General features: G+C 37.2%; 1 protein-coding gene across 1 annotated transcript in view; it reads right to left on the bottom strand.

Moving 5' to 3' along the window:
- RABEP1 (rabaptin, RAB GTPase binding effector protein 1) overlaps positions 1-21589 on the bottom strand; it is a 71964-nt gene extending 50375 nt beyond the window's left edge. Inside the window, exon 1 of the mRNA XM_070932087.1 lies at positions 21488-21589. Within this exon, the coding sequence (XP_070788188.1) occupies positions 21488-21530 (43 nt within the window). The 5' untranslated portion in view covers positions 21531-21589. The remainder of the gene's footprint in view (positions 1-21487) is intronic.
- Between the last annotated feature and the right edge of the window lie 1064 nt (positions 21590-22653).

The raw sequence follows: 22653 nt of genomic DNA, 5'->3' as shown, positions 1-22653 counted from the left end.
CAATTTGTTTTGGGAAATGGTCTGAGCACCTTGGAACTTCCCATCATTTGACCTTGGGCACCAACATGTTGCCAGGCGACAGTGGGCTCTCTTGCATTCCACAATTTCCTCCCAAGCCTCCCTTACATTCCAAACCTGCCTACCCCAACTCTGTTTCTGTTGTCTGGTTGCGAGTGGAGTGCGTAGCAAATCAGCCATGACACAGGATTGTTGTTATGGGGAAAATAGGAGGAGGAAGATAAGCTGAATATATTTGCCATGTTGAGTTATTTGTAAAAACAATAAAGGTTGGATGAAAATAAATAAATAAAATAAAATAAAATAATAAAAATATATTGCCCTTGTACACATGCACATTGCCACATATGTACAACACCATGTTAAGAAATTTGGAATCAACAGTACATTTCATGTTCCATTTTCTGGATCATGTAAATACAGATGAAAGGGTACCTCAAGAGTATGACTTGGTCTAGCAATGTATTACTTATATTTCAGACATGATCAAATATTCCTTAAATACTCAAATTTGCTGCAACAGTGTAGAGCAGGTTTGTAGATAATAGAAGTTTGTGTATTTCTTTTCATTAAAGATGCAGAACAATCTATTTTCTATTGCAGTCCCTCTTTACTCCCTCCCCACATTTAAATTTTAAAGAAAGACAACATGATAGTGGTTAAGAGCTGGGTTATAAATCAAGCTATGAGTTCTAGTCCTCCCTTAATTGACAGGGTGATTTTGAGACAGTCATTCTCTTCTCTTAAACCAATCCACCTTGCAGGATTGCTGTTGTAGGGAAAAACAGGAGACAGGCGAATGAAGTATGTATGCTACCTTGATTTAACCAAAAATAAAGGAATGATAAAAATTAAGTAAATAAATGATTTCCTACAAGATAAAAGGTATCAGGCTTTCTCTTGTAGGAAGTTAGCACCCACCCCTCTCCTAGGAAAATGAAATATTCTAGGAAATATTAAAAAGGCAGATTATTATATTTTCCCTAAAGGAGAAACATGTTTCTAAAGACAAACTCAGAGCCTCAGCTCCCTGCCCCCCAGCCCCAGAAGATATTTTGGTGCCAACCCATCTACAAGACAAAAGACATGGCCCTCAGGCAGTGGTGGGCTATTGCTGGTTCGGACTGCTTCGGGTGAACCGGTAGTTGCGACCTGCGGGTGGTTGGGCCCACCCACCAGCCCAGGTGCAATCCTGTCCTATATTGCCGTTTTTGACACTGCACTCATGTGTGGAAGGTGCACGAGAGAGAATTGCCGTGTTTTTTTATGCCGCACGCATGTGTGGATGGCGCACGTGAGCGAATTGCTGTGTTTTGTGATGCTGCACACGCGCACGCTCACATTTCCGATGCTGGGTGAACCGGCTGTCACAATATGTGACGCCCACCTCTGCCCTCAGGACATGATAGGATTTGCCCTCACTCAGGATCCAAACCAAGACAAAGCCATTAAGCCATAATAGGAATTGCCCAAAGCCCCTTTGTTACATTATCACCCAGCGAGATTCAACCAGGCCTGGGTTTCAAGACAACCTACAAAGTTACCCCTGCATGGCCCCATGGGAGTCTAACAACCAATCAGAATACATTTCTTACACAGGAACAGGAGGCTCCAAGGCAGGGCCCAAGAGAGGGTATAAATCTCTCTCACCCATGTGCTCTTTTTTGCCCAGGACCTCAAACCACATGGTCCTGTCCACCATTAAACCATCTTTGCAAACAGTCTCCATGTTTCCAGTGTCTTTCTTCCTACTTGGAACTGAACCCAGATGGACATTTCTTCCAACACTCTTTACAATTTTTTCTCTTTCCCCCCCTCTGAAACTTGTTTTCCATTTCAGTATTTCATGTACTAAATTTACAGAACTCTGATGCTCAGCAGCAGCATGGTATCTTCTGCTTTATACTGGGGCTGCTTGTTCATATTGTATTTCTTTGCTTTTCTTGCCATCAAAGTATAATTTCTATCTTTAGAGAACAGACATACATTTTAAGAAGGCAAATTCTGAGGCAGAAGCTTAAGAGTAGGGGGTTAAGATGTATCATTAGTCAACAGAGCACAGTGAATTGGTTGCTAAGTAAAAATTATTCTTTAAACATGATTACAAACTATAAAAGAGCAAATGTTCTAATGTTTGCATTTAATTACAGATTGGAAGCCAGTTCAAGATTAACAGCTGGATTTCAAAAAAGAGGAAATAATCACAGTTTGTATGTTTATTCATCCCAACAGTTTAATGAATGTTCTGGTGCATCTGATACTAGCCTAATTTACATGTCTGGAGCCAGCTCCAATATTCCTCCCAACTGTGAAAAATATGGTTTGTGTATCAGCTCCCTTTTTCATTCTTTGTTGCCTGCTTTGATGAAGGTTACTTTGAGAATTCAAAAGATTGTTAGAAAAGACTTATGGATGATTGCTTTTGTATTTAGTAAATGCAGTGAGATTATTATGTGCACAATGATGGAAAGACTTTGAAATACTCACAATGGACAAACAGTTAATAAAGATGACACAATTTTCAGGACTGGTAAAACTGACTTGTCTGATTTGGAAAAAGACATTTGTCAGTGACTTTAAACCCTTTATGAACTTTTTGCTGAAAATGGAAAGAAATGACTGTGATTTATGGGTTTGATGATTACAAATCGTAGAATATGGAAAGAAAAGACCCAAGATGTAATCAGATAGCGAGAGGACAAAATATAAACGATTTATAGCTGCTGTAAAGATCAGAAACCATTTTTTCTTTTTTTCTCTTTTCCTATTTACTTTTCTCTTTTTTTACTTTACTTTTTTTCTTTAAATTGTATTATTTTTACTTTGTAAAAGACTTTAATAAAATTAATTTAAAAGAGAATTCCAAAGACTGTGTTTTGTAACTTCAGACTCACCTAATAAATTATTTCTCATCATATGCAAACTTTAAATCAAAATATCCTAGGAAGAAATTCTCAGCATCTATTTTCTTTTTTAAAAAAAAAACTGGCACAGTTAACATCTATTAGTGGACAAATCTACCAAGATTGTACTGTATAGTTAGTGCTCGGTGTACTGGAAATTGGCCATGAAAAATATCTACCAGTATTTTCTGAATGCAAAATGTAATACGTAAACAGGAGGCTGGCCTTCAGTTGACCTCAAACTTTAAATATAGTAATTATACCACTGTTATAAATAAACAAGTTTATGTTTGAGTAGTTCTACTCCAATCAACTCTAATGATAGCCTGTGTATAGTATAAATATAGTGACCACCTATATAGTAAAACAAAGATGATTAAGTTAGCAGCACTAAAAAATATACCAGCTGAGTGGGAGATGGGATGCATATAAATTTAATAACAAAATAAATAAAAGGATTGGAATAATATCCAGAATACTATAGAAGTATGGCATGAAGTTGTTATCAGACACCAAAATCCAAGATGCAGAGATCATATGATCCATGATTCAGCATATTGTAATATATTTAGGGTGGGTGGGGGGGGACGACAAAGAGATCAGTCATTTCCTGAAGTCTTGTCATCAATTCCATAAGAAAAGAAACGAAGAAAAGTGGGTATAAAAGGAAGCTCATTCCAGTGCAGTGCCCAGACTGAATGCAATATTTTAAGTGAAATTTGGCCAATACACAATTGAGAGGGATGTGGATTTCTTTTAATCTTGACACTATTTTTATATAAATAGTCCTTGATTTATAAGCATTCACTGAGTGACTGTTCAAAGTGACAGCATTGAAAAAAGTGAAATGACTGATTTTCACACTTATGACCATTGCAGCATCCCCATGGTCACATGATCAAAATTTGGTTGCTTGGCAACTGACATGTATTTACAACAGATGCAGCATCCCAAAGTCATGTGATCACCATTTGGAAACTTCCCAGCTGGCTTCCAACAAGCAAAGTCAACATGGGAAATTGAATTCACTTAACAACTGCATGGTTGACTTCACTGCAATGATTCACTTAACAACCATGGCAAAAAAGGCCAAAAAATAGGGTGCAACCCACTTAACAAGTGCTTTGCTTAGAAATGGAAATTATGGTTCCAATTGTGGTTGTAAATTAAAGACTACCTGTGAATTCTCAGTAGACTAATGCTAGTTTGAGTATTCCTTGACTTTTATTTGCAAAATACTGTTCTTACCCATAAGCTTCCTTGGTCTGTCCTTTCAAACATCTGTTTTAATTAAATATTTAATTTTGAAGTGTCATTCCATTACAAGTATGATTCAAAAAGAAAAAATATAACACAGTATTTTGCTGGCCAGTTATATTTTATTCTTGTCACACAGTGAAAAAAGCTTGCTACAATTAGTAAACTTGGGAAGCTTAATGTAAATTCCACCTCATACACTTAAAATTATTAGGCATGTAAGATTTCAACAACTATGCCAAAGTTTTGGATAATATAATGTACACGGTAACAACTTTAGAACTAAAAGCAAGCTGATTATCAGTAAGATTATTTCTGAACATAATGTTTTCATAAAATAATTGCACAGAAGCTTTTCCTGAATACATTTAGGAAAAAAATAAGCAACCATCAAATTAAAAAAAAATACATGCATTGGTGGAAAAAATAATATTTTACTAAAATAGAATATAATTATTAATTGAAACATACAGAGGAGCTAAATAACAGTATTAAAAGTCCATAAACATGCTGTAACTTGTTTACATGTCCCCAACACATTTACTGTATAAGATACCTAATTAGCATTTACTATAAATATTCATGCTTTTTTATTTATAAGAATAATAAAGCTGTCTGACTCCATGATGACTCTGGGCAACTTACAACAATAAAAATAATACAGAAACCATAAATGAAGTAGAAAAGAGGCAAAAAAACATATAGAAGAGATAACCATCAACTCAACTGATAAAATTTTATGACAGCTCACTACTCAACTAATTAGGGAAAAAGCCATGCTTTTAACAATTTTCTAAATGAATGCGGGGTAGCAGCATTCTCCAAGAATGCTAGAAGATCAATCCTTCAACAAAGAAGATTCTCTGGATCCATTTAGATTATTTTGTTTGGTTTTACATATGAAATGATGAACTCTTGCAGCATTAGGAAATTTAAATGAGAATAGCAGTAGTTTGAAATCAAAGTAAATACATAATTTTCCAAATATTTTAAAATACTACTTGATACAACAACTAAAATTGACATAATTTTTGTTAATGTGAAGATGGTCTAGTTAATTTCTTTTCAAACGAATCCACATATCTCACACAGCATTGAATGATACCTTAATGTTAGGAACTAGAACTTTTACACCCAGAAATTATCATCTACCCTGTTTTCCCCAAAATAAGACAACCCCTGATAATAAACCCAATTGGGCTTTTGAGCGCATGGCAATAAGGCCAAGCTCTTATTTCAGGGTTCAAAAAAATATAAGACAGGGTCTTATTTTCGGGGAAACACAGTAGCAATATCTCATACTTGATAAGCTAAAATTTGCATTACTGTGGTACCTTCACTCCATCTAAAAAGATACTTGGGTACAGAGAATACTCAAAGATCAACTGCATTTTTCCTCCCTTCCCCCAATTTTTTATTCCTGGCTCAGTGAATAATTCTAAATAGTACTGTACTTTTTAGTATGCTGCCCAAATCACTTCTCATGAGTTGGACAGCTATATAAATTTAATAAATAGATGCAAATGTTTATAGCTATTTGGTAATAAAAACTGGATTGTGAATTTTTCATGGTGAATAGGAGCTACAATCCCATGACCTGTGATCAAGATCATGACCTGTGTACAATATGATTCCTTAACAAATAAATGAGTCATTATTACTGCCAATTTTGTCTAAGTCAAGGTAATAATTTCCAAAGATTGTTCAAGAAGCAAAACAAAAAAGGATCTAAATAGAAATGATGAATGACAATGAATTTCTAATGAATACATACAAGAAGGGAAATTAGCCATTTGCCCTAAGAAGATGCTTATTATTTGCAATAGGCAATTTCAGCTTAATTTACTATACAGTTTTCAGAGCAACACTAAGAATTATTGAGAAAGTTGATTCTGTATGACATAATTGTATGATAAGCAAATAATACCCTTCCATGATGTTAGGTGAGGTTTCTATCATTCAATTGGTCTGACTTGTTCACAGAATTCCAAAGAATCCCAAATGTTTCTTTCTTCTATTTTCAACTAATCTACATTTTCTTCATTTCTTCCATCTTTTCACCATTAAGATGATAAAGATGGAATAGTGAACAAAATATTTTAATAGTAGTGGTAGGACAAAATATTCTTCTTTTGCAATGAGATCTTATTTGGAATGTTCATTGATGCCATCAGCTTAAGAACAAACGGAACAAAGGAAAGACATAGAACTAAAAGAGCTATACAAAAACTTGCTCACTGTTAATTTGACATTTACACAAAGGCTTGATGTTATAAATATTAGCTTGAGGTAACATATTTAGTGGAACTGATACTGTTTTAACTATCTTTTATACACCATATTTATTTTGGAAGGTTTTTTTAAAATCTCACCTTGTAATAGTCTTCTTATCTAGTCTTCTGTTTCCTCTCCTAGTCTATCTATTTGCATATTTGTATTTCTAAGTCAAGATTGATGATGTCCTTGATAAATAACCAAGTATGAATGCTACTTACAGCACACATACACACAGTGTGTTGCCACAAAAATGATAAATAGAAACTCAATTATTTCCTGTCCATCTCTTGTAAATAACTCTCAGACCACTTCACGATTACCAACCTATTGTATGTTGAAGTCATCATGTTGTATAAAGCAGTCCTCCATAAGACTTATTCTAGTTTGGGACACAACAATGTACTTTTCTACTCACACAGCCTTCCTCTTAATATTAAAGCCCGCTATTTCCAAAGCTTTCAACCAGATGCTCTAAACCAGATTGATCTGCAGAAATCTTGCTAATTCTACTTCATGCTCTATATTATGTCAGCAACAAAAGTGGCCGACTCAGCAGATCAGGAACTTAAAACAGCTGATTCATTATTGTGAACACCTGGGCTGACAGCATTATGGGGTTCTGTAATCCTAGTCAATTGGAAGATTAGATTTATTGTAATTCTCAAACTGTCGAAACTTATTTTTTAGTTTAGTTTAGTTTAGTTTAGTTTAGTTTGGATTTATATACCGCCCTTCTCCCGAAGGACTCAGGGCGGTGAACAGCCAAAGATAAAACACATACAATATAAAATTTAAAAAACAATTAAAAACATATTAAATAAATTTGGCCCATACTAATTAAAACACCCCTTTTTTAAAAACAAATTAAAATTGAACAATTAAAAAGAGTTAGGCCAGCCCAGCTTGTTGGAATAAAAAAGTTTTGAGGGCACGGCGGAAAGTGCGTAAATCTGGGATCCTCCGTATCTCGGGGGGAGCTCATTCCAAAGGGCAGGTGCCCCCACAAAGAAGGCTCTTCCCCTGGGGGCCGCCAATCGACACTGTTTGACCGGCAGCACCCTGAGGAGCCCCTCTCTGTGGGAGCGTACTGGCCGGTGAGAGGCTACAGGTGGCAGAAGGTGGTCTCGTAGGTACCCAGGTCCTAAGCCATGGAGCGCTCTAAAGGTAGTAACCAATACCTTGAAGCACACCCGGAAGACCACCGGGAGCCAGTGCAGCTCGTGCAGGAGAGGTATTACATGGGAGCGCCATGTCGCTCCCATAACCACCCGCGCGGCCGCATTCTGGACCAGTTGGAGCCTCCGGGTGCTCCTCAAGGGGAGCCCCATGTAGAGAGCATTACAGTAGTCCAGGCGGGAAGTGACGAGGGCATGAGTGACCGTGCATAAGGAGTCCCGATCCAGAAAGGGACGCAACTGGCGAATCAGGCGAACCTGATAGAAAGTCCTCCTGGCCACAGCCATCAGATGTTCTTCTAAAGACAGTGGTGTATCCAGGAGGACACCCAAGTTGCGAGCCCTCTCCGTGGGGGCCAACGACTTGCCCCCAATAGTCAGTGATGGCACCAACTGGCTATATCAGGAGGCCGGAAACCACAGCCACTCGGTCTTGGACGGGTTGAGCCTGAGTCTGTTTCTCCCCATCCAGATCCGCACGGCCTCCAGGCACCGGGACATCACTTCAAGGCATCATTGGGGTGGCCCGGGGTGGAGATGTACAGCTGACTGTCATCAACGTACTGATGGTACTTCACCCCGAAACCACGGATGATCTCGCCCAGCGGCTTCACATAAATGTTGAACAGAAGGGACGAGAGGACCGACCCTTGTGGCACCCCACACACAAGGCGCCTCGGGGTTGACCTCTGCCCCCCTTTAAAGCAAGATCACTGTTCCAACATATTTTAAATCCACATAATGAATTTACAATTAAGTTCTGAATTATATGAGACAGGGACCATACATTTACCCAAATGTCACTGACTCATGGCTGCACTATCAGATATGAATGAATATATTCAGAATACATGCCTCCAGGCAGGAAATATAGAGGGAACTGTTCAGACAGAAATGTACTTATCAATACAACAATTCAACTCAGAATAGGCAAAATATTTTATAGAAATGCCACTCAAAACCAAACAACCCTATGCATTCAGAATAAACATTCCTGATATCATGGAACCAACTTCCAAAAAAGTGCATCAAGGTTGCTACTTAACTGATCAATTCAGTTATTGAGTATATTTGCATACAAAAAGGTAAATATGCCTTTGACCTGAGATCCACTTCTAGTACATCTATGGGGTTATCCACACATTTTGGTAAATTATAAGTTAGTTGGAAAGGCATTAATCATTTCCTTAAGGAAGCATTAATCGTTTCCTTAAACAAAGGATCAGGATTCATTTGCTACTTAATCTCCTAGGAGGGGCAACAAACTGGCAGAATGACTCATCACTCTACCTTACCTTTTCCATAACCCTGAGATCTACAAGCTGGAAACAATCCATTTGAACATAACAAGCAGTTGTTGAGGTCATCTCCCTATGACATATCCCATTTTTGGAGTTGAAATTGATATGAATGTAATCAATTTCGTCTTCAAAATACTGAAAATTCTCAGAGAGCCTGTTTTGGCTCTCCTTTGCCAACCTGTAAATGGATGAGATGTCATGTAATATGGAAAGCATTGTTGTCAATTTTGTGTAGATACAATGTAGGCAGAGAAGTATGCCCTTTTCACATTATCTGCTGGGAAGGAGTAGGATTTCAGGGTTGGATTCCATGTTCAATCCAATTCTTTCTGAGAGTTCCTCCACCTCCATTCCAGCCATCAATTAACTATTTCATTGCTTTGAACTCTATGATAAACCAAGTGCTCCTTAGGTTCTTCTAGAAGAAAGAGGATTTCTAGGAATGATCATGTCAACTACCCAGGTGGTCTAAGTATTTCAGAGATTGGCCATAGTTTCATAGTATTATCAAGAGATGAGGAATGGCTTACTGATTGTGAGTTTGCAGACATTAAAAGAGATTCAGCTTGATAGTAGTTACCAGCCAAGGCAATAGCAAATTAACAAGAAGGAAAAAAATCACCAAACGAATCATGACGACTTTGTTGTCTGCAAGATTTACTCAGTCTCATTTCTGACTTTTCAACATCAATCATAGTTTTTGGATGTCACCACTGTTCAAAAGCTTACTATAGAATTTTTTAAAAAAATACTATTTCAATTATTCAATCATTTTTATCTGTCCACATTCCGTGGAACCCATGGAACAAACAGCAGAAAGGATCACAGAATGTAAATCAGTGAGAAACCAGAAGCATCATGGCGATACTGGTTGGGAAATAGCAAAGCTCCGTCGAGCTTTGCGAAAACCCAAACTGACAAACCGCTGTCAGGGGGTCTTCGGTCTGGATCAGTCTTGTAGGGATGGGGGAGAGAGAAAGGCGCCTTGGAAGACCAAGAGGAACAGGCAAGTTCCTCAAAAGGTTGGAGGCAGCTCTTTGACCTGGCAGCGGCCATTGAAACAGCTGCTACAAGCTGGGGCAACCAGACTAAGAATTGAGTAGGAGCGGTGATGAAACAGAGTATTGTTACCAAGTGAGTGATTGGCCAACTCACAGGTAAGAAGAAAAAATTTTTAAACCTTAAAAGAGGTCCCAGCCCAAAATTGGCATTTGGGAATTTAAAGTGAAGGGGAAAAAAATAAAGAGGAACTTTAAAAATAAAAGCCCTAAAAGGAGAACTAACCACCTGGATTTAGAATTGGATTTGGAAGAAATTAAGAATAATATAAGGAAAAGGAAATTGTAAACATTTTTTAACAACAAAATGAATTAACTGAAGAACAGGAAGTACTACTTATGTGGATTTACAATTGATACTTTTGCCTGGGGATTTGTGGATTGGAGAGACATCTGCTGGCAGGAAAGTAGTATTGTAATAAATCATCAAATCATCATGAGAAGCCTTTTAGGAGTATTTGTTTAAACAGCTGGAGCAAGATTACAAAAAGAAGTTGACAGAATAAAATCTCAAACTGGAATGGGTCAAATGACTATTTGAATTGGACACTACTTGGAAAGAAAAAAGACATCAAATGGACTTGAATTAGAACTATATATAAGCTAAAATAATAATAAATTTAAAAATTATTTCTTCTTAAATTGAAAATATGAAGAATTGGGAGTATGAGTATGAGGAGCTGAGGGAGATGTTGCAAAAGGTGCGAGAAGCGTTTAAGGGAAATAAAGAAGCAGAGGATTGGATAGAATACAAAAAGAAAAAAGAAAGACAAAAGATAAGTGAGAAGCAAGAATATAATGTTGGAAAGAAAATAATTGAAGAAAAAAATATAGATGATTACACTAAGATCAACAGTGATAAAATAAAAATAGGGGGGAATATCTCTCAAAAAAGAAGAAAAGAAAAGGAAATGGGAAAAGAGTGAGGGGGAGAATTAAAAGGGTAATAAAGTTAAAAACTAGAGAAAGGATGCAGGAAGGAAGATACAAAAATACAAAAAGAAGAAGAAGAAGAAAGAAATAAGAGAATGGGAGAAAGGGAGGAAAATATTAAGAAGTGAAATTCTGGAGAGTTTAAAAGAAAATGGTTAAAAAGGGGAAGAAAAAAGGTAGTAGAAAGGGAATTAACATGTTGACTTAAGGGAATTGTATTAGTAGTAGAAATTGTATGTAAGAAACAAATTGGAATAAATATATAGATTATTGTAAAAGGGAATACTCAATTGAAATTAAGACATAAAATTGAAATGTTAGTAAATGATGTAAGTAAAGATGAAATGAAATGTATGTAAGGAGTTAAAAAAAAGAAATATATTTTATAATGTAAAACAGATCAGTAGATGCAATGTGAAAGATAGAAAGGTTTATATTTTGTTGTCTGGGGATTTATGGACTGGGAGAGAAACACCTGCTGAGGGTAAAGAAATGTGTGCCAAAGATTGAAAAAAGCAAAGGAATTAATTTAAATTAAGAAATAAAATTGAAATGTTGGTAAATGATGTAAGCAAATGATGTAAGGATGAAATGAAATATACGTAAGGATTTTTTTAAAGGAGTATATTGTTTAATGTAAAATAGACCAGCAGATACAGAATGGTTTATAAGTAAAAATAACTGAAAGTAATTGAAATAATAGGAAAAGAGAAAAATAATTATTGAAGTGGGAATAAGAAATTAGGAATTAAAGAAAATAAGAGGTGGAAGGTTAATTAAGTAATTAATTAAGGTTTTAAGGTAAAAATGGAATAAGTTGAAATACATTGTTAAGAATTAAAAAACATGATGGGAATCTTGAGGAATATATTCAATAAATGGAGAGAAAATTGGGGATGCCTGGACACCATAGAAAAAAAACACTGAATTGAAAATGAATACAGCAATAGAGAGAGATGGAAGAAGGAGTAGGGAGAGTGAAGGAAGGGAAAGGAGAGAGAGGAATAGAAGAAAGGGAAGAGGAGAGGAAGAAAGGAAGGGGAAATAAGAGTTGGAGAGAAAGTTAGATGGGGGAAGAAAGGAGGAGGGGGAGAAAGGAAGGGGAAGTAGAGAAGGAGTAAGAGAGAAGGGAAGAAGAAGGTATGAAGGATAAAAGAAGGGAGAGAGAGGAAGAGAAAGAGAAGAAAGATTGCTGTAAAACAAAAAAGATGAAATGGAAGAAAGGCATCCCCGAACATGTTTAAATATATTAGGATAAAGAATGAATTATTAAAAATTAAAAGAGAATATATATGATTAAAAATGGAGAAAATAGAATTTGAGGGTGAAAGAAGATACTGTTTATAGAAATACAAATATATCCTAAATTTATGGCCTAAATCTTCTCCTTTTTTAAATTTAAATTTAAATTTTAAACATAAATTTTAATGTTTAATTATGGGGTATTTTAAAATTCAGCCTAAATTATTTAATTCGTTTTAATTTATTTTAAATTTTGTATTTCTGTTTTATCTTCTGGCTGTTCACCGCCCTGAGTCCTTCGGGAGAAGGGCGGTATAGAAATTTAATAAAATAAATAAAATAAAATAAATAAATAAAAGCTATATTTCATGTATGGAAAAAGCATTGAAAGAGAGTATCTCTGTCATAACTTTAATAATAAACCCAGAATTGTATAAATATCGGACAATTCAGTTGAAGTCATAGAAAGATCACAATCTTTATACCATATTTTAATAACACACTAAAAATAAGGAAGAAGATGTATTCTGGTCAGTTTTAAAAATAGAATAAATATAATAACTAAGAGATTGAGTTACAAATAATTTGTCTCTATTTACATGATTCAACTCAAATCTAACAAACTTTGAGGAATCCATAATTACCCCTTTCAATCTAAAGGAAATATCTCAAGAGAGAGAAAAAAGAGAGATGGAATGATTTCCCTTTGGAAATCATGAGTATATATAAACAGTCCATTACCCATGCATTCACTATCACTTCAGTAATCTTTGTCTGAAATAAACTTGTCAGCTCACAATACAAACCCAGAAGTGTACTTATCACTAAAAATGTAGTTCACATTACTGGCGGATGTGAATTATTATTATTAAAACAACATATTGAGAAGACTGTTGATCTAGATTCTAGATTATATTGCAAGAAAAGGTAATATCAAACAATGCTTTTCAATTTAACAGCTAAAATGCATATTCTATCCATAAAGTCATAATCAACCAGAGGAAATAAATATAAACAACTAAGCTAAAACATTCAATAATAATTTCACTTTATCATTTTTAGATGATTATTACAATAGCTGAAATTATTCATCTGCATTTAGAGTTTTACCATGTTGTCAAAATATACTGTGCACCTATAATTTTTCTGATGATCAAATCAACAGTTAATTCTCACTCCAATGAGGCAAAGGCAAAATAGGATAAACAGCTTTTTGGTGCAGCAAATTCTACTGAGCTTTTTACACAAGTCCATCTAATAAACTAGCTCTAAGCCAGGAAGCTCCATAAGATACTTTATCTTTTTACTATATCTTTATCTTTATCCATTTACTATACATTTTTAGCAAAGACTCCTCGCAGTTACAGATATTCCTCAAAGCTTTTTTGGTAACTCCCAATGCAGCTGAGTCAACACTGTCCACCCTGAAAGTCTGTACTTTATCATAAAGAATCAATAACATTTTTACATTTATATTCATTCCTTTACCATGTAACCATATGTACAAATACTTAAATGCTTATTTGAAACAATTTTATAAAGAGTTATTCATCAAGCATTACTATTATTGTAGCTTCTTGGTTTCATTCAGAACCAATCACAGTCAACAGCTGTTGTTGATTACACTACGCAAGATAAAGCAGAATAATAAGAAGCTGGAAGGGACCTTGGAAGTCTTCTAGTGACTAGTCCAACCCCGTTCAAGCAGAAAATCCTGTATCATTTCAGCTTTCTCATTTGGATACTTTGTAACGCTCCCTTTCTTGGCTGCCAATGTATCTTTTCTTTTCTATTTCTTTTGGATCCTGATAAAGAAAATTCCTATATAGGTAGTCCTCAGTTTATGTCCATTTGTTCAAAGTTCTGGTGGAGCTGCAAAAAGAGACATAGACTCATCCTCAACGTTCTGGCCATTACAGCACCTTGATGGCACAGGATTGCAAACAGGGTACTTACTCACTCAGGCCCCAGCTCGTGGTTACAAAATTTCAGGGAGTTGCAGTCACATGATCACTAAATATATTCAAATAAATAAATAGCCACATTTCCTGCCAGAAAAGTCTTCCCTGTTTGTGACCAGGGAAGGTCACAAGTCGTTCCTGCTTTTCCTCTTGACAGCAGTACCACCACCTCCCCAAGCATGGCCTGTGCCGGCATTCCCAGGCCCCCCTCCACTATCCAGGGTCATCCCTGCACTTGTTAGCTGGGATTCCCACTTCTTCTATACAGTATGTCTTGGGATTACATCAACCAGGATTGCTGAGATTGTCACTATACAAAGCAGTTACAGGACATTGTACTTTATAATTGTATTACTTAGCAATGGCAATCCTGATCCCAATTGCCATCGTGACCGGACTGCTACCTGGTTACTGATTAATTTGTTGGCTTTTGTCTATCCTGTTCAAATAATGATGTTTGTTTTTATTTCATTTTTAATACTGGGATACAGCATTTTTAAAGTGTTTTCAAATCCAAGTTGTTTGTACTTTAATACAAATAAAACATAACATTTGATATAATTATATGTAATACTGGGGAAGCAGTTCTCAGTAACCACCTGATAGGCGCAGAATAAATAGATGGTTCTACCAAAGCATATCCAATTTTTCAGAAATGACAAAACATTTTTTAAAAATGCTTTTTTTATATGATTGTTCATGAAAGAGTGAAGAATCAGCAGGCACAATTGGTGTTACTGGCTCTTCAGTCCAAGAGAAAAAAAGCACATCTTCATGTCCCATAAGAAAAAAATATTTATTATATACAAGCTGTGTATACTGTCTACATGGTCCCCTTTTGTCTCTCAGTTGACTTCAACACAATTTCTTAGTTTGTTTGAGTAATCTTAACTCCAAAATCCCTTTTTTTGGTCAGTCTCTCAACATAACATAATTTCCGTGTGCTACTAAAAAACAGTTCCAAATCAGGGCCGTAAATTATAGTTGGATCTTTAAATAATTTTTGGAGGACAATTATAAATGGTTAACATACTGTACTATATTAAAAGGGAAATCTTATTCAAATAATAGCAAAATAAAGACTTCTATTATGTGTGAACCAGTTCTACAAGGTCAAATTACCTAGAGATGCATTCCATCTAAAAGAAATTGTATTTAAAAGGAAGCATATGGTTGCTGTACTTTAGATAGGATAGATGATAACATTGAATAAGTGCAAAAACTGTCTGAAAATTACACTACTGTATTAAAAAAAGGAGATTTTGTCATTTCTTTGCTGCATTTTTCTGGCAGTTTTTTTAATCTTCATAGTTTGATTCACTATGTTCACACAACAGATATAAACAGCTGAGTGTAATTAAAATATACCTCTGTGTCAGGTAGCACTTTTTTTTCCAAACAATAACAAATAAACAAGTGATCAGGACTCCATAGAGTATGGAAAACTTACTTTACCCCCAGCTCTTCAAAAGAGGCACCCTGCAGATTAGAAAAAAGTGTTATAAAACAAGGTACAGTCTTGTTTTATAGCTGCCCTTGCACACTGCTGTATATTGTTTTCTTCAAGGATTAGTGGTTGCTTAACAATAGGATAACCATTAAACCTTAGTTACTCAATACAATAGACTGCAAGGAAAGAAAATATGACCTAAAATAAAAATATGGTTTAAGATTAAAGTTAAGATTTACTCCTTGACTACAATAGTAAGCCTTAAAACAGGCATTCTGTGACTTCTCATTTTAAGCAGCAAATTTCAACAGTTAAAAATAATCTTTTCAACTGACAACATATTAGATGCAGTGAAAGTGTTACCATTTTTACAACTGAATCTTTATTCTGAAGCAATAATTGATGTTTAAATATTCCAATCCAGTACAACACAACAGAGATTTTCAGTTAAGAATTAGGAACCTGTAGCAATTCAGGAAAAATATTTTTTTGGTCAACTTTTCAGTGTTTCTCAGTAATTCTCAGTATTTATGCCTCACTAAAAACAAAAACTCCTCTGGAGACTACTAGGCAGACAAAAAGATATCTTATTTTATCAAATAAGTTAAGTCAATCCAAAGTTATTCTCTCCAGAATATATTAGATACTCAATATTATCAATTTAAAAAATATTTCAGAAGTTGCCATCATTATCTCCCAAACATGAATGAATGGTGTGAATGGGTTTTAATTGTTTTTAATGTTTTAATTTTTAATGTTTTTATATATGTTTTTAAATGCATTGTAAGCCGCCTTGAGTCTTCGGAGAAAGGCGGCATACAAATTGAACAAATAAATAAATAAATAAACTTCAATATCTCATTTGATCTTAAAGCAAGTTATTAGGTCATTTTACTATGGACAGAAACTCTTTCCCTCCTGTACTCAATTTTTGCAAAAGAAATAACTGTCTATTTCCAAACAAATCTTGTACTATTTCAGATAATTGCTCTTGCAATACGTATGCAATCCAATATGTAACAACTTGCCTCCAGAAGTTGTAAATGCTCCAACACTGGAAGTTTTTAAGAAGAGATTGGATAACCATTTGTCTGAAATGATATAGGATTTCCTGCTTAAGCAGGGGGTTGGACTAGAAGACCTCCAAGGTCCCTTCCAACTCTGTTATTCTATTCTATTGTTTTCAAAATCTGCACTACATAAATAAACTACAAATTTTAATCTATACACTCCATCTCTTTTCCACTATAGTATTATTCCATAATAGAAGCAGATGATCATCATACAAATATTCTGCATTTGACAGATGAAAAACCAGAAATGATTCATGTAACAGTACTTTAAAAATTGACAGTACAGTAAATTGGAGTGTCTGAATTCCCTTAAGACATAGGATGGAACCACATAACCACAACATTACGCTTTTCATTATCAATGCATCAACACCTTTAACAGATGCACCCACACGTTATTATAACCATAATTTCTTGAATAAACCACAACTGGGTAGCCATATATATAACATGCCCCAAACCCATGGTTTCCATATAGAAGAAGCTGGGTTTGCCCAATAGGTCAAACCAAAATGAAATACACATTATAGGTTTAATACAAAACAGGCCTTCCTGTTTTGTATTAAAGAAACCCAATTACCAAAAGGTAAAATTCTCCTTTATGACCAACAAAGACATAAAAATAGTTATAAGGGAAAGTAACTCTTCTTTTGATACTTCCTGCACTTTAATATATTTGTTTACATGGTACAAATTTGTGTGGATTTTCAGAGAAGCATTTTTGCATTCCTTTCCCTCCATGTAACAAAAGTAGGAGTTGGTCCATATCCCTGGCTGAAATGACTTTATTCATCTCTTGACGTTAATCATTTCTTTATTCACATGAAGAGTTTTAACAGTCACAGAACCCACACTTCTATGTTGTAATTTATTTTCAGGTAGTTGCACTGGCCATGACTGTCTATCTCCAGTTTTGCAACGTTTATAACTCATACATTTCTCTGAGGGAAGTGAGATCTAGCCATTGCTACCTACTGTAATCTATGGTAATAGAATTAAAATTATGCACTCAACCATGACAATGCCTCTGAAGGTTATAAAAAAGTTACAAGTTTTCCAATATACAGTATTTGGATTCATGTCCAGAGTGGAGAAATAATGTAATATAACTACCTATAAAAAGCCAACGTCATGCATATATGATTATAAAGTCACTTCATAAAAACATTTAAAGCTCAGAATGGCTTTAATCTAAGGCAACTGAAAATTGCTTTCACACACGTCAACTTCTCCCCATGTCCCAAAACTCTATCCTAGAGTTAAAACCTTATTCATGATTCCTTTAACTGAAGAAAAATATTCTGGCTCCTGATTTTGGTCAATACACTACTAAGCCATAAACTATTTTAATATGAATTATATTTAGTTGGATTAAGATGATATAAAATGCCACAAGCAAACTGCATCATAGTATAGTGCAGTGTATGAACCTAGCAGAAAACTAGTTTGGTTGTAGTGGTTAAAGGCACCAGCATGGAACTTGAGAGACTGTGAATTCCAGTCCTGCCTTAGATAATAGCCAACTGGATGATTTTGGGCCAGTCACTCTCTTTCAGTCTGCAAATGGTGACAATGGCAACCACTTTTAAAAATGTTGCCAAGAAAACTGCATGGACATTGCCACATAGTGGAAAAGATTAACTCAACACACAAACACACAAACCCTAGCCAATAACTTTTGGAATTCTATTCTTTAAAAATTTAAATTAGTCTCAGTTTTTAGAAGATTTACTTCCTCTGAATTTTGACTGGGTACCAAGTATTAACTGAATATTTTTATCTAAATAGATGGTTTTACAATTTACTTTTAATTTTATCATCAGCTCAAGGTTGACTCAGCCTTCTATCCAAATTGGGCCCTTAGCATTGGGAGCAAGATATGATATTATGGCATTTACCACATACAGTTTTTGTAAAAATGTGTATTCTCCTGGAGAGTTGCTTCTATCGAAGAAATAATTGAAACAATACAGAGATTCATAAGTCTTCGCCCAGCAAATCAAGCATATGAGCCATAGTATCACAGTGGTTAGAATGCAGAACTGCTGCTGACTGCCGGCTACAGTTCGGCAGTTCAATTGTCACCAGCTCAAGGGTGACTCAGCCTTCCATCCTTCCGAGGTCAATAAAATGAGGACCCAGATTGTTGGGGGCAATATGCTGACTCTATAAACCACTTAGAGTGGGCTATAAAGCACTGTAAAGCAGTATATAAATCTAAGTGCTATTGCTATTTTATTTTACTTCTCGGTTGGATTACTGCAACGCCCTCTACATGGGGCTGCCCTTGGGATGCATCTGGAGGCTCCAGCTGGTCCAGAATGCGGCCGCGCGGGTAGTTACCGGAGTTCCTCGTTACTCCCGTGCAACACCTCTCCTGCGCAAGCTGCACTGGCTGCCGGTTGCTCTCCGGGTCCGTTTCAAGGTGCTGGTGCTTACCTATAAAGCCCTACATGGCTTAGGCCCGGGGTACTTGCAGGACCATCTTCTGCCTTCCTCCCACCGTACCGTGCATTCCCACAGAGCAGGCCTCCTCAGGGTGCTGTTGGCCAAACAGTGTCGACTGGCGGCCCCCAGGGGGAGAGCATTCTCTGTCAGAGCGCCGACCCTCTGGAATGATTTGCCCACTGAGCTCAGAATAGCCCCGGACCTCTTCTCCTTTCGCCGCAAACTGAAGACGTGGCTCTTCCGTCAAATAACTTGATCTGCTAGGGGTTGCACAAACTGTAATAATTTTAAATATGGTTTTTAAGGGGTTTTTAACTTATCTTGTTATTTTGTGATTTGTATTATTGATTGTTGTTGTAAACCGCCCTGAGTCCTTCGGGGGAATGGCGGCATATAAATCGCAAAAATAAATAAATAAATAAAAAATAAATTTATTCATTATTATTAGTTACTTTACAAGATTATGTAGCATTAAAAACAACTTTTCTATAACTATCCTTGTGGTTTAGAATTGCAACCAATAAAATCTGTTATTTCACACATTCAATTGCAATAGCAGGTTTCTGTATAACTGTGACACAAATTTACAAAATTGACACCTCTACCAACGGTAGTTGTATATGTACATGCACTATGGGTAGCTCCCCTCCTTCTTACTTACAATTTTAATACATACTTCCCCTATTTATTACATTTGTTATTTTCTAAGAAAACATCACCCATAATATATCTTCATTAATACTGCCAATATTTTTCAAGTCAACTATAAATTGTTTATTTAAAAAAAAAAACAAGTGTGCAAGCATAGTGGAAGAATACTGATTAAAAAAAGGGAACCAAGCCTGCCTTTACAGTAGAAGGAGAAAAGTTCAAGGAGCAACTGGTACACAAACATGAGGCATCAGCTTTAGAAAATTAATAAAATTAGTTATTCTTTTTTATTTATATTAGATATAAATCTGTCTTTTCACTAGAATGTCAAGGCAGTTTACATAGTATTCCTCCTTCAATTTGTTTCCACAACCACAAACCTGTGAGATTCATTGGAATGAAGCAGTGACCAGCCTACAATCTGGCAATCAGTTTCCATGGAAGAGGGAAAACCTGAATCTATCTCTCCATTCTTAGACAAATGCCATAACCATCATATTTCTGTCTATCTTATTTCTGTAGTGATTAAACATACCGTTAATATTGGGCTTATTTGATCTAGATAGCCTGTGTAAACCTGTTAACAACATCAATCCATGGTCCTGATAGTTTCAGCCTTACCACAGTTGATATCACGTTTAGTATTACTATTTAACACCTCAAAGATGCAGGAAGTGGTTACTGTGGAGAAGAGAGAACTGTCTGTTTAGGTGACAGTTAAAGTAAGTGGTTGCCTAGGCATGAAGGAGGATCAGAGGTGAAAGAAGAGACCACTAAAGTCAGAACAGTAAATGTTGAGGGTCCCTGAGAATTGAGGGGGAAGCTATAAGCAGAAAAGATAACAACTGGGACAAATTTGCTTTGCAAAGAAGACAAAGGGGGATGGGGAAGAACACCTTGTGGCTGAATTTATAACCTGGCCACTAAATTAACTCAGTTTCTGAACAATAAATCGGCTGGGTTCACACAACATTCTGAGCCCCAAAGAACTCTACTTGCATCCAGTTACAACTCCAAGCTGGGGAAAGCTAAAACAGAGGGGGGTTATGGGGAGAGAGAAATGAACAAGGAATAAAATAGTTCGGGTTTAAGAGAGACACAAAGATAAGAAGGGAGAAGAAAACTCACGTGCTGGAGGGAGGAGGAGAAGCAGCACCAGCTGTTTGGGGAAGAATGGAAGGAAAGAAATGCAGGAATCACTTGAAAGGGGGGGGGGAGGAAAGGGGGGGGCTACGATGGGGACAGAGACAGGAGACCGCAGTGAGTGATGGGTGGCTGAAGCCAGAAATCGTTGCAAAAAAAGCATTGGTGCCTAAGGAGCTGGCGGGCCAAGGAGAAGAAGGGACCGGGGAGGGGGGGGAGGAGAGAGGCAGGAGGACGAGGGGCTGGGTAGGAGAGGGAGAGAAATGGCGAAAGGGGCGGGGGGCTTCGAAAGGATGGGGGCGAGGAGAGCGACGACGAAAGGTAGAAGAAAACGGAGGGCTTGGTTCAGGATGGCCGCGGGGAGGGGAAGAAGCGCCGGTGGGGAGTGCGAGGGACTCCGCTCCTTCCATGCCCACCATCCCCTCCTTCCTTCCTTCCTTCCTTCGCTCCCTCTGAGGCCTGCATTCCTCTCCGCTTCCCACGCCCCCCTTTTGCACCCAGGTCGAGGCAGAATTAGCAGGCCGCGCCTCAGGCCGGCGCCGACTTTCCCCCCCCCCCCACCTCTCTCCTTCCCTCCCCCGGCCTTCCCTTCCTCACCCTCCGTCGGCTCCGAAGCCGGGGTCTCCCCGGGCTGAGCCATGACCGAGCCAGCTCGTCCCCGTCACGCCGAGGCCGGGTCCGCTACGTCAGGAGACGAAGCCGAACGCATCTTGACAGGCGAAGGGGGCGGGGAGTCGGCGGCGGCGGCGGGGGGGGGGGGGGGGGGGAAGGAGGGAGCGCGAGCGGCTGCGCATGCGCCCCGTGGCGCCGAAAGCTGTGGGGAGAGAGAGGCGGCGGGCGGGGGGGGGGGGAAATACCGTGCTGAGGGCTCACAGCCTAGCGGGGAGTAGAAGCTGCAGCAGCTACCTGTTTGTGAGGGTGATGGAAGTGGCTGCTAAATTGGGGGAGGGGGGGGGAAACTGAATTAAAAAGCTGGGATGAAGATGCAGTGTCTCGTTGGGGTTGATATGTTTTGGAATAAAAGGTTGCATGTAGCTGGGTCCACAAGTTACGTTAATGGCTTAGGGCAGCGCCCGACAAACGTTTTGTAACTAGGGCCAGCTTGCTTTTTGGGAATTATTCTCTCATGGTGAAGATGCAGTGATGCTGCTGGAGTTGGAGACAGCAGACCTAGACAGACTGACCTTTCTTTCTTTCTTTCTTTCTTTCTTTCTTTCTTTCTTTCTTTCTTTCTGTCTGTCTTTCTTTCCTTCCTTCCTTTTTTCTTTCTTTCTTTCTTCCTCCCTCCCTCCCTCCCTCCCTCTCTCTTCTTCTCCTCCTCCTCCTCTTTCATTATTTTATTTTGGGGTCCTTGGAATTAACTAAGAAAAATAAAGTGAATGTGATTGTTTGATTGTTCTTAACCAGTGGTAAGTTTATCACAGATGGCAGTCAGAAATCTCACTTGGATTTGGAACATAAGGAATCAATAAACAAACAAACAATGTGGGACCTAGATTAGTTGTCAAAAAATTTAATTAAAATAAATCCTGTAGAACAGTGGAACAGTCTATCTAAGTACAGAGATTGTGAGTACTCTGCCTTTGATATTTTAGAAGAAGACCCCGGATACTATCCCGAGGACAATTTGACATTTCTGCACACTGCAGAGACTGCGCTAGACGATCCTTGTAATTCATTTCTCGTCTACAATTCTGTGCTTTTATGATTTAACACCCTTCAGAAATAATAAGTACAATAATAGAATGCCTGTAAACATATTC

The sequence above is a fragment of the Pituophis catenifer genome, unplaced genomic scaffold (genome assembly GCF_029215685.1).
Source record: "Pituophis catenifer annectens isolate HBS135680 unplaced genomic scaffold, rPitCat1.0.hap2 SCAF_1, whole genome shotgun sequence".
Taxonomy (NCBI): domain Eukaryota; kingdom Metazoa; phylum Chordata; class Lepidosauria; order Squamata; family Colubridae; genus Pituophis; species Pituophis catenifer.
This window is presented reverse-complemented; position numbering and strand designations above follow the sequence as displayed.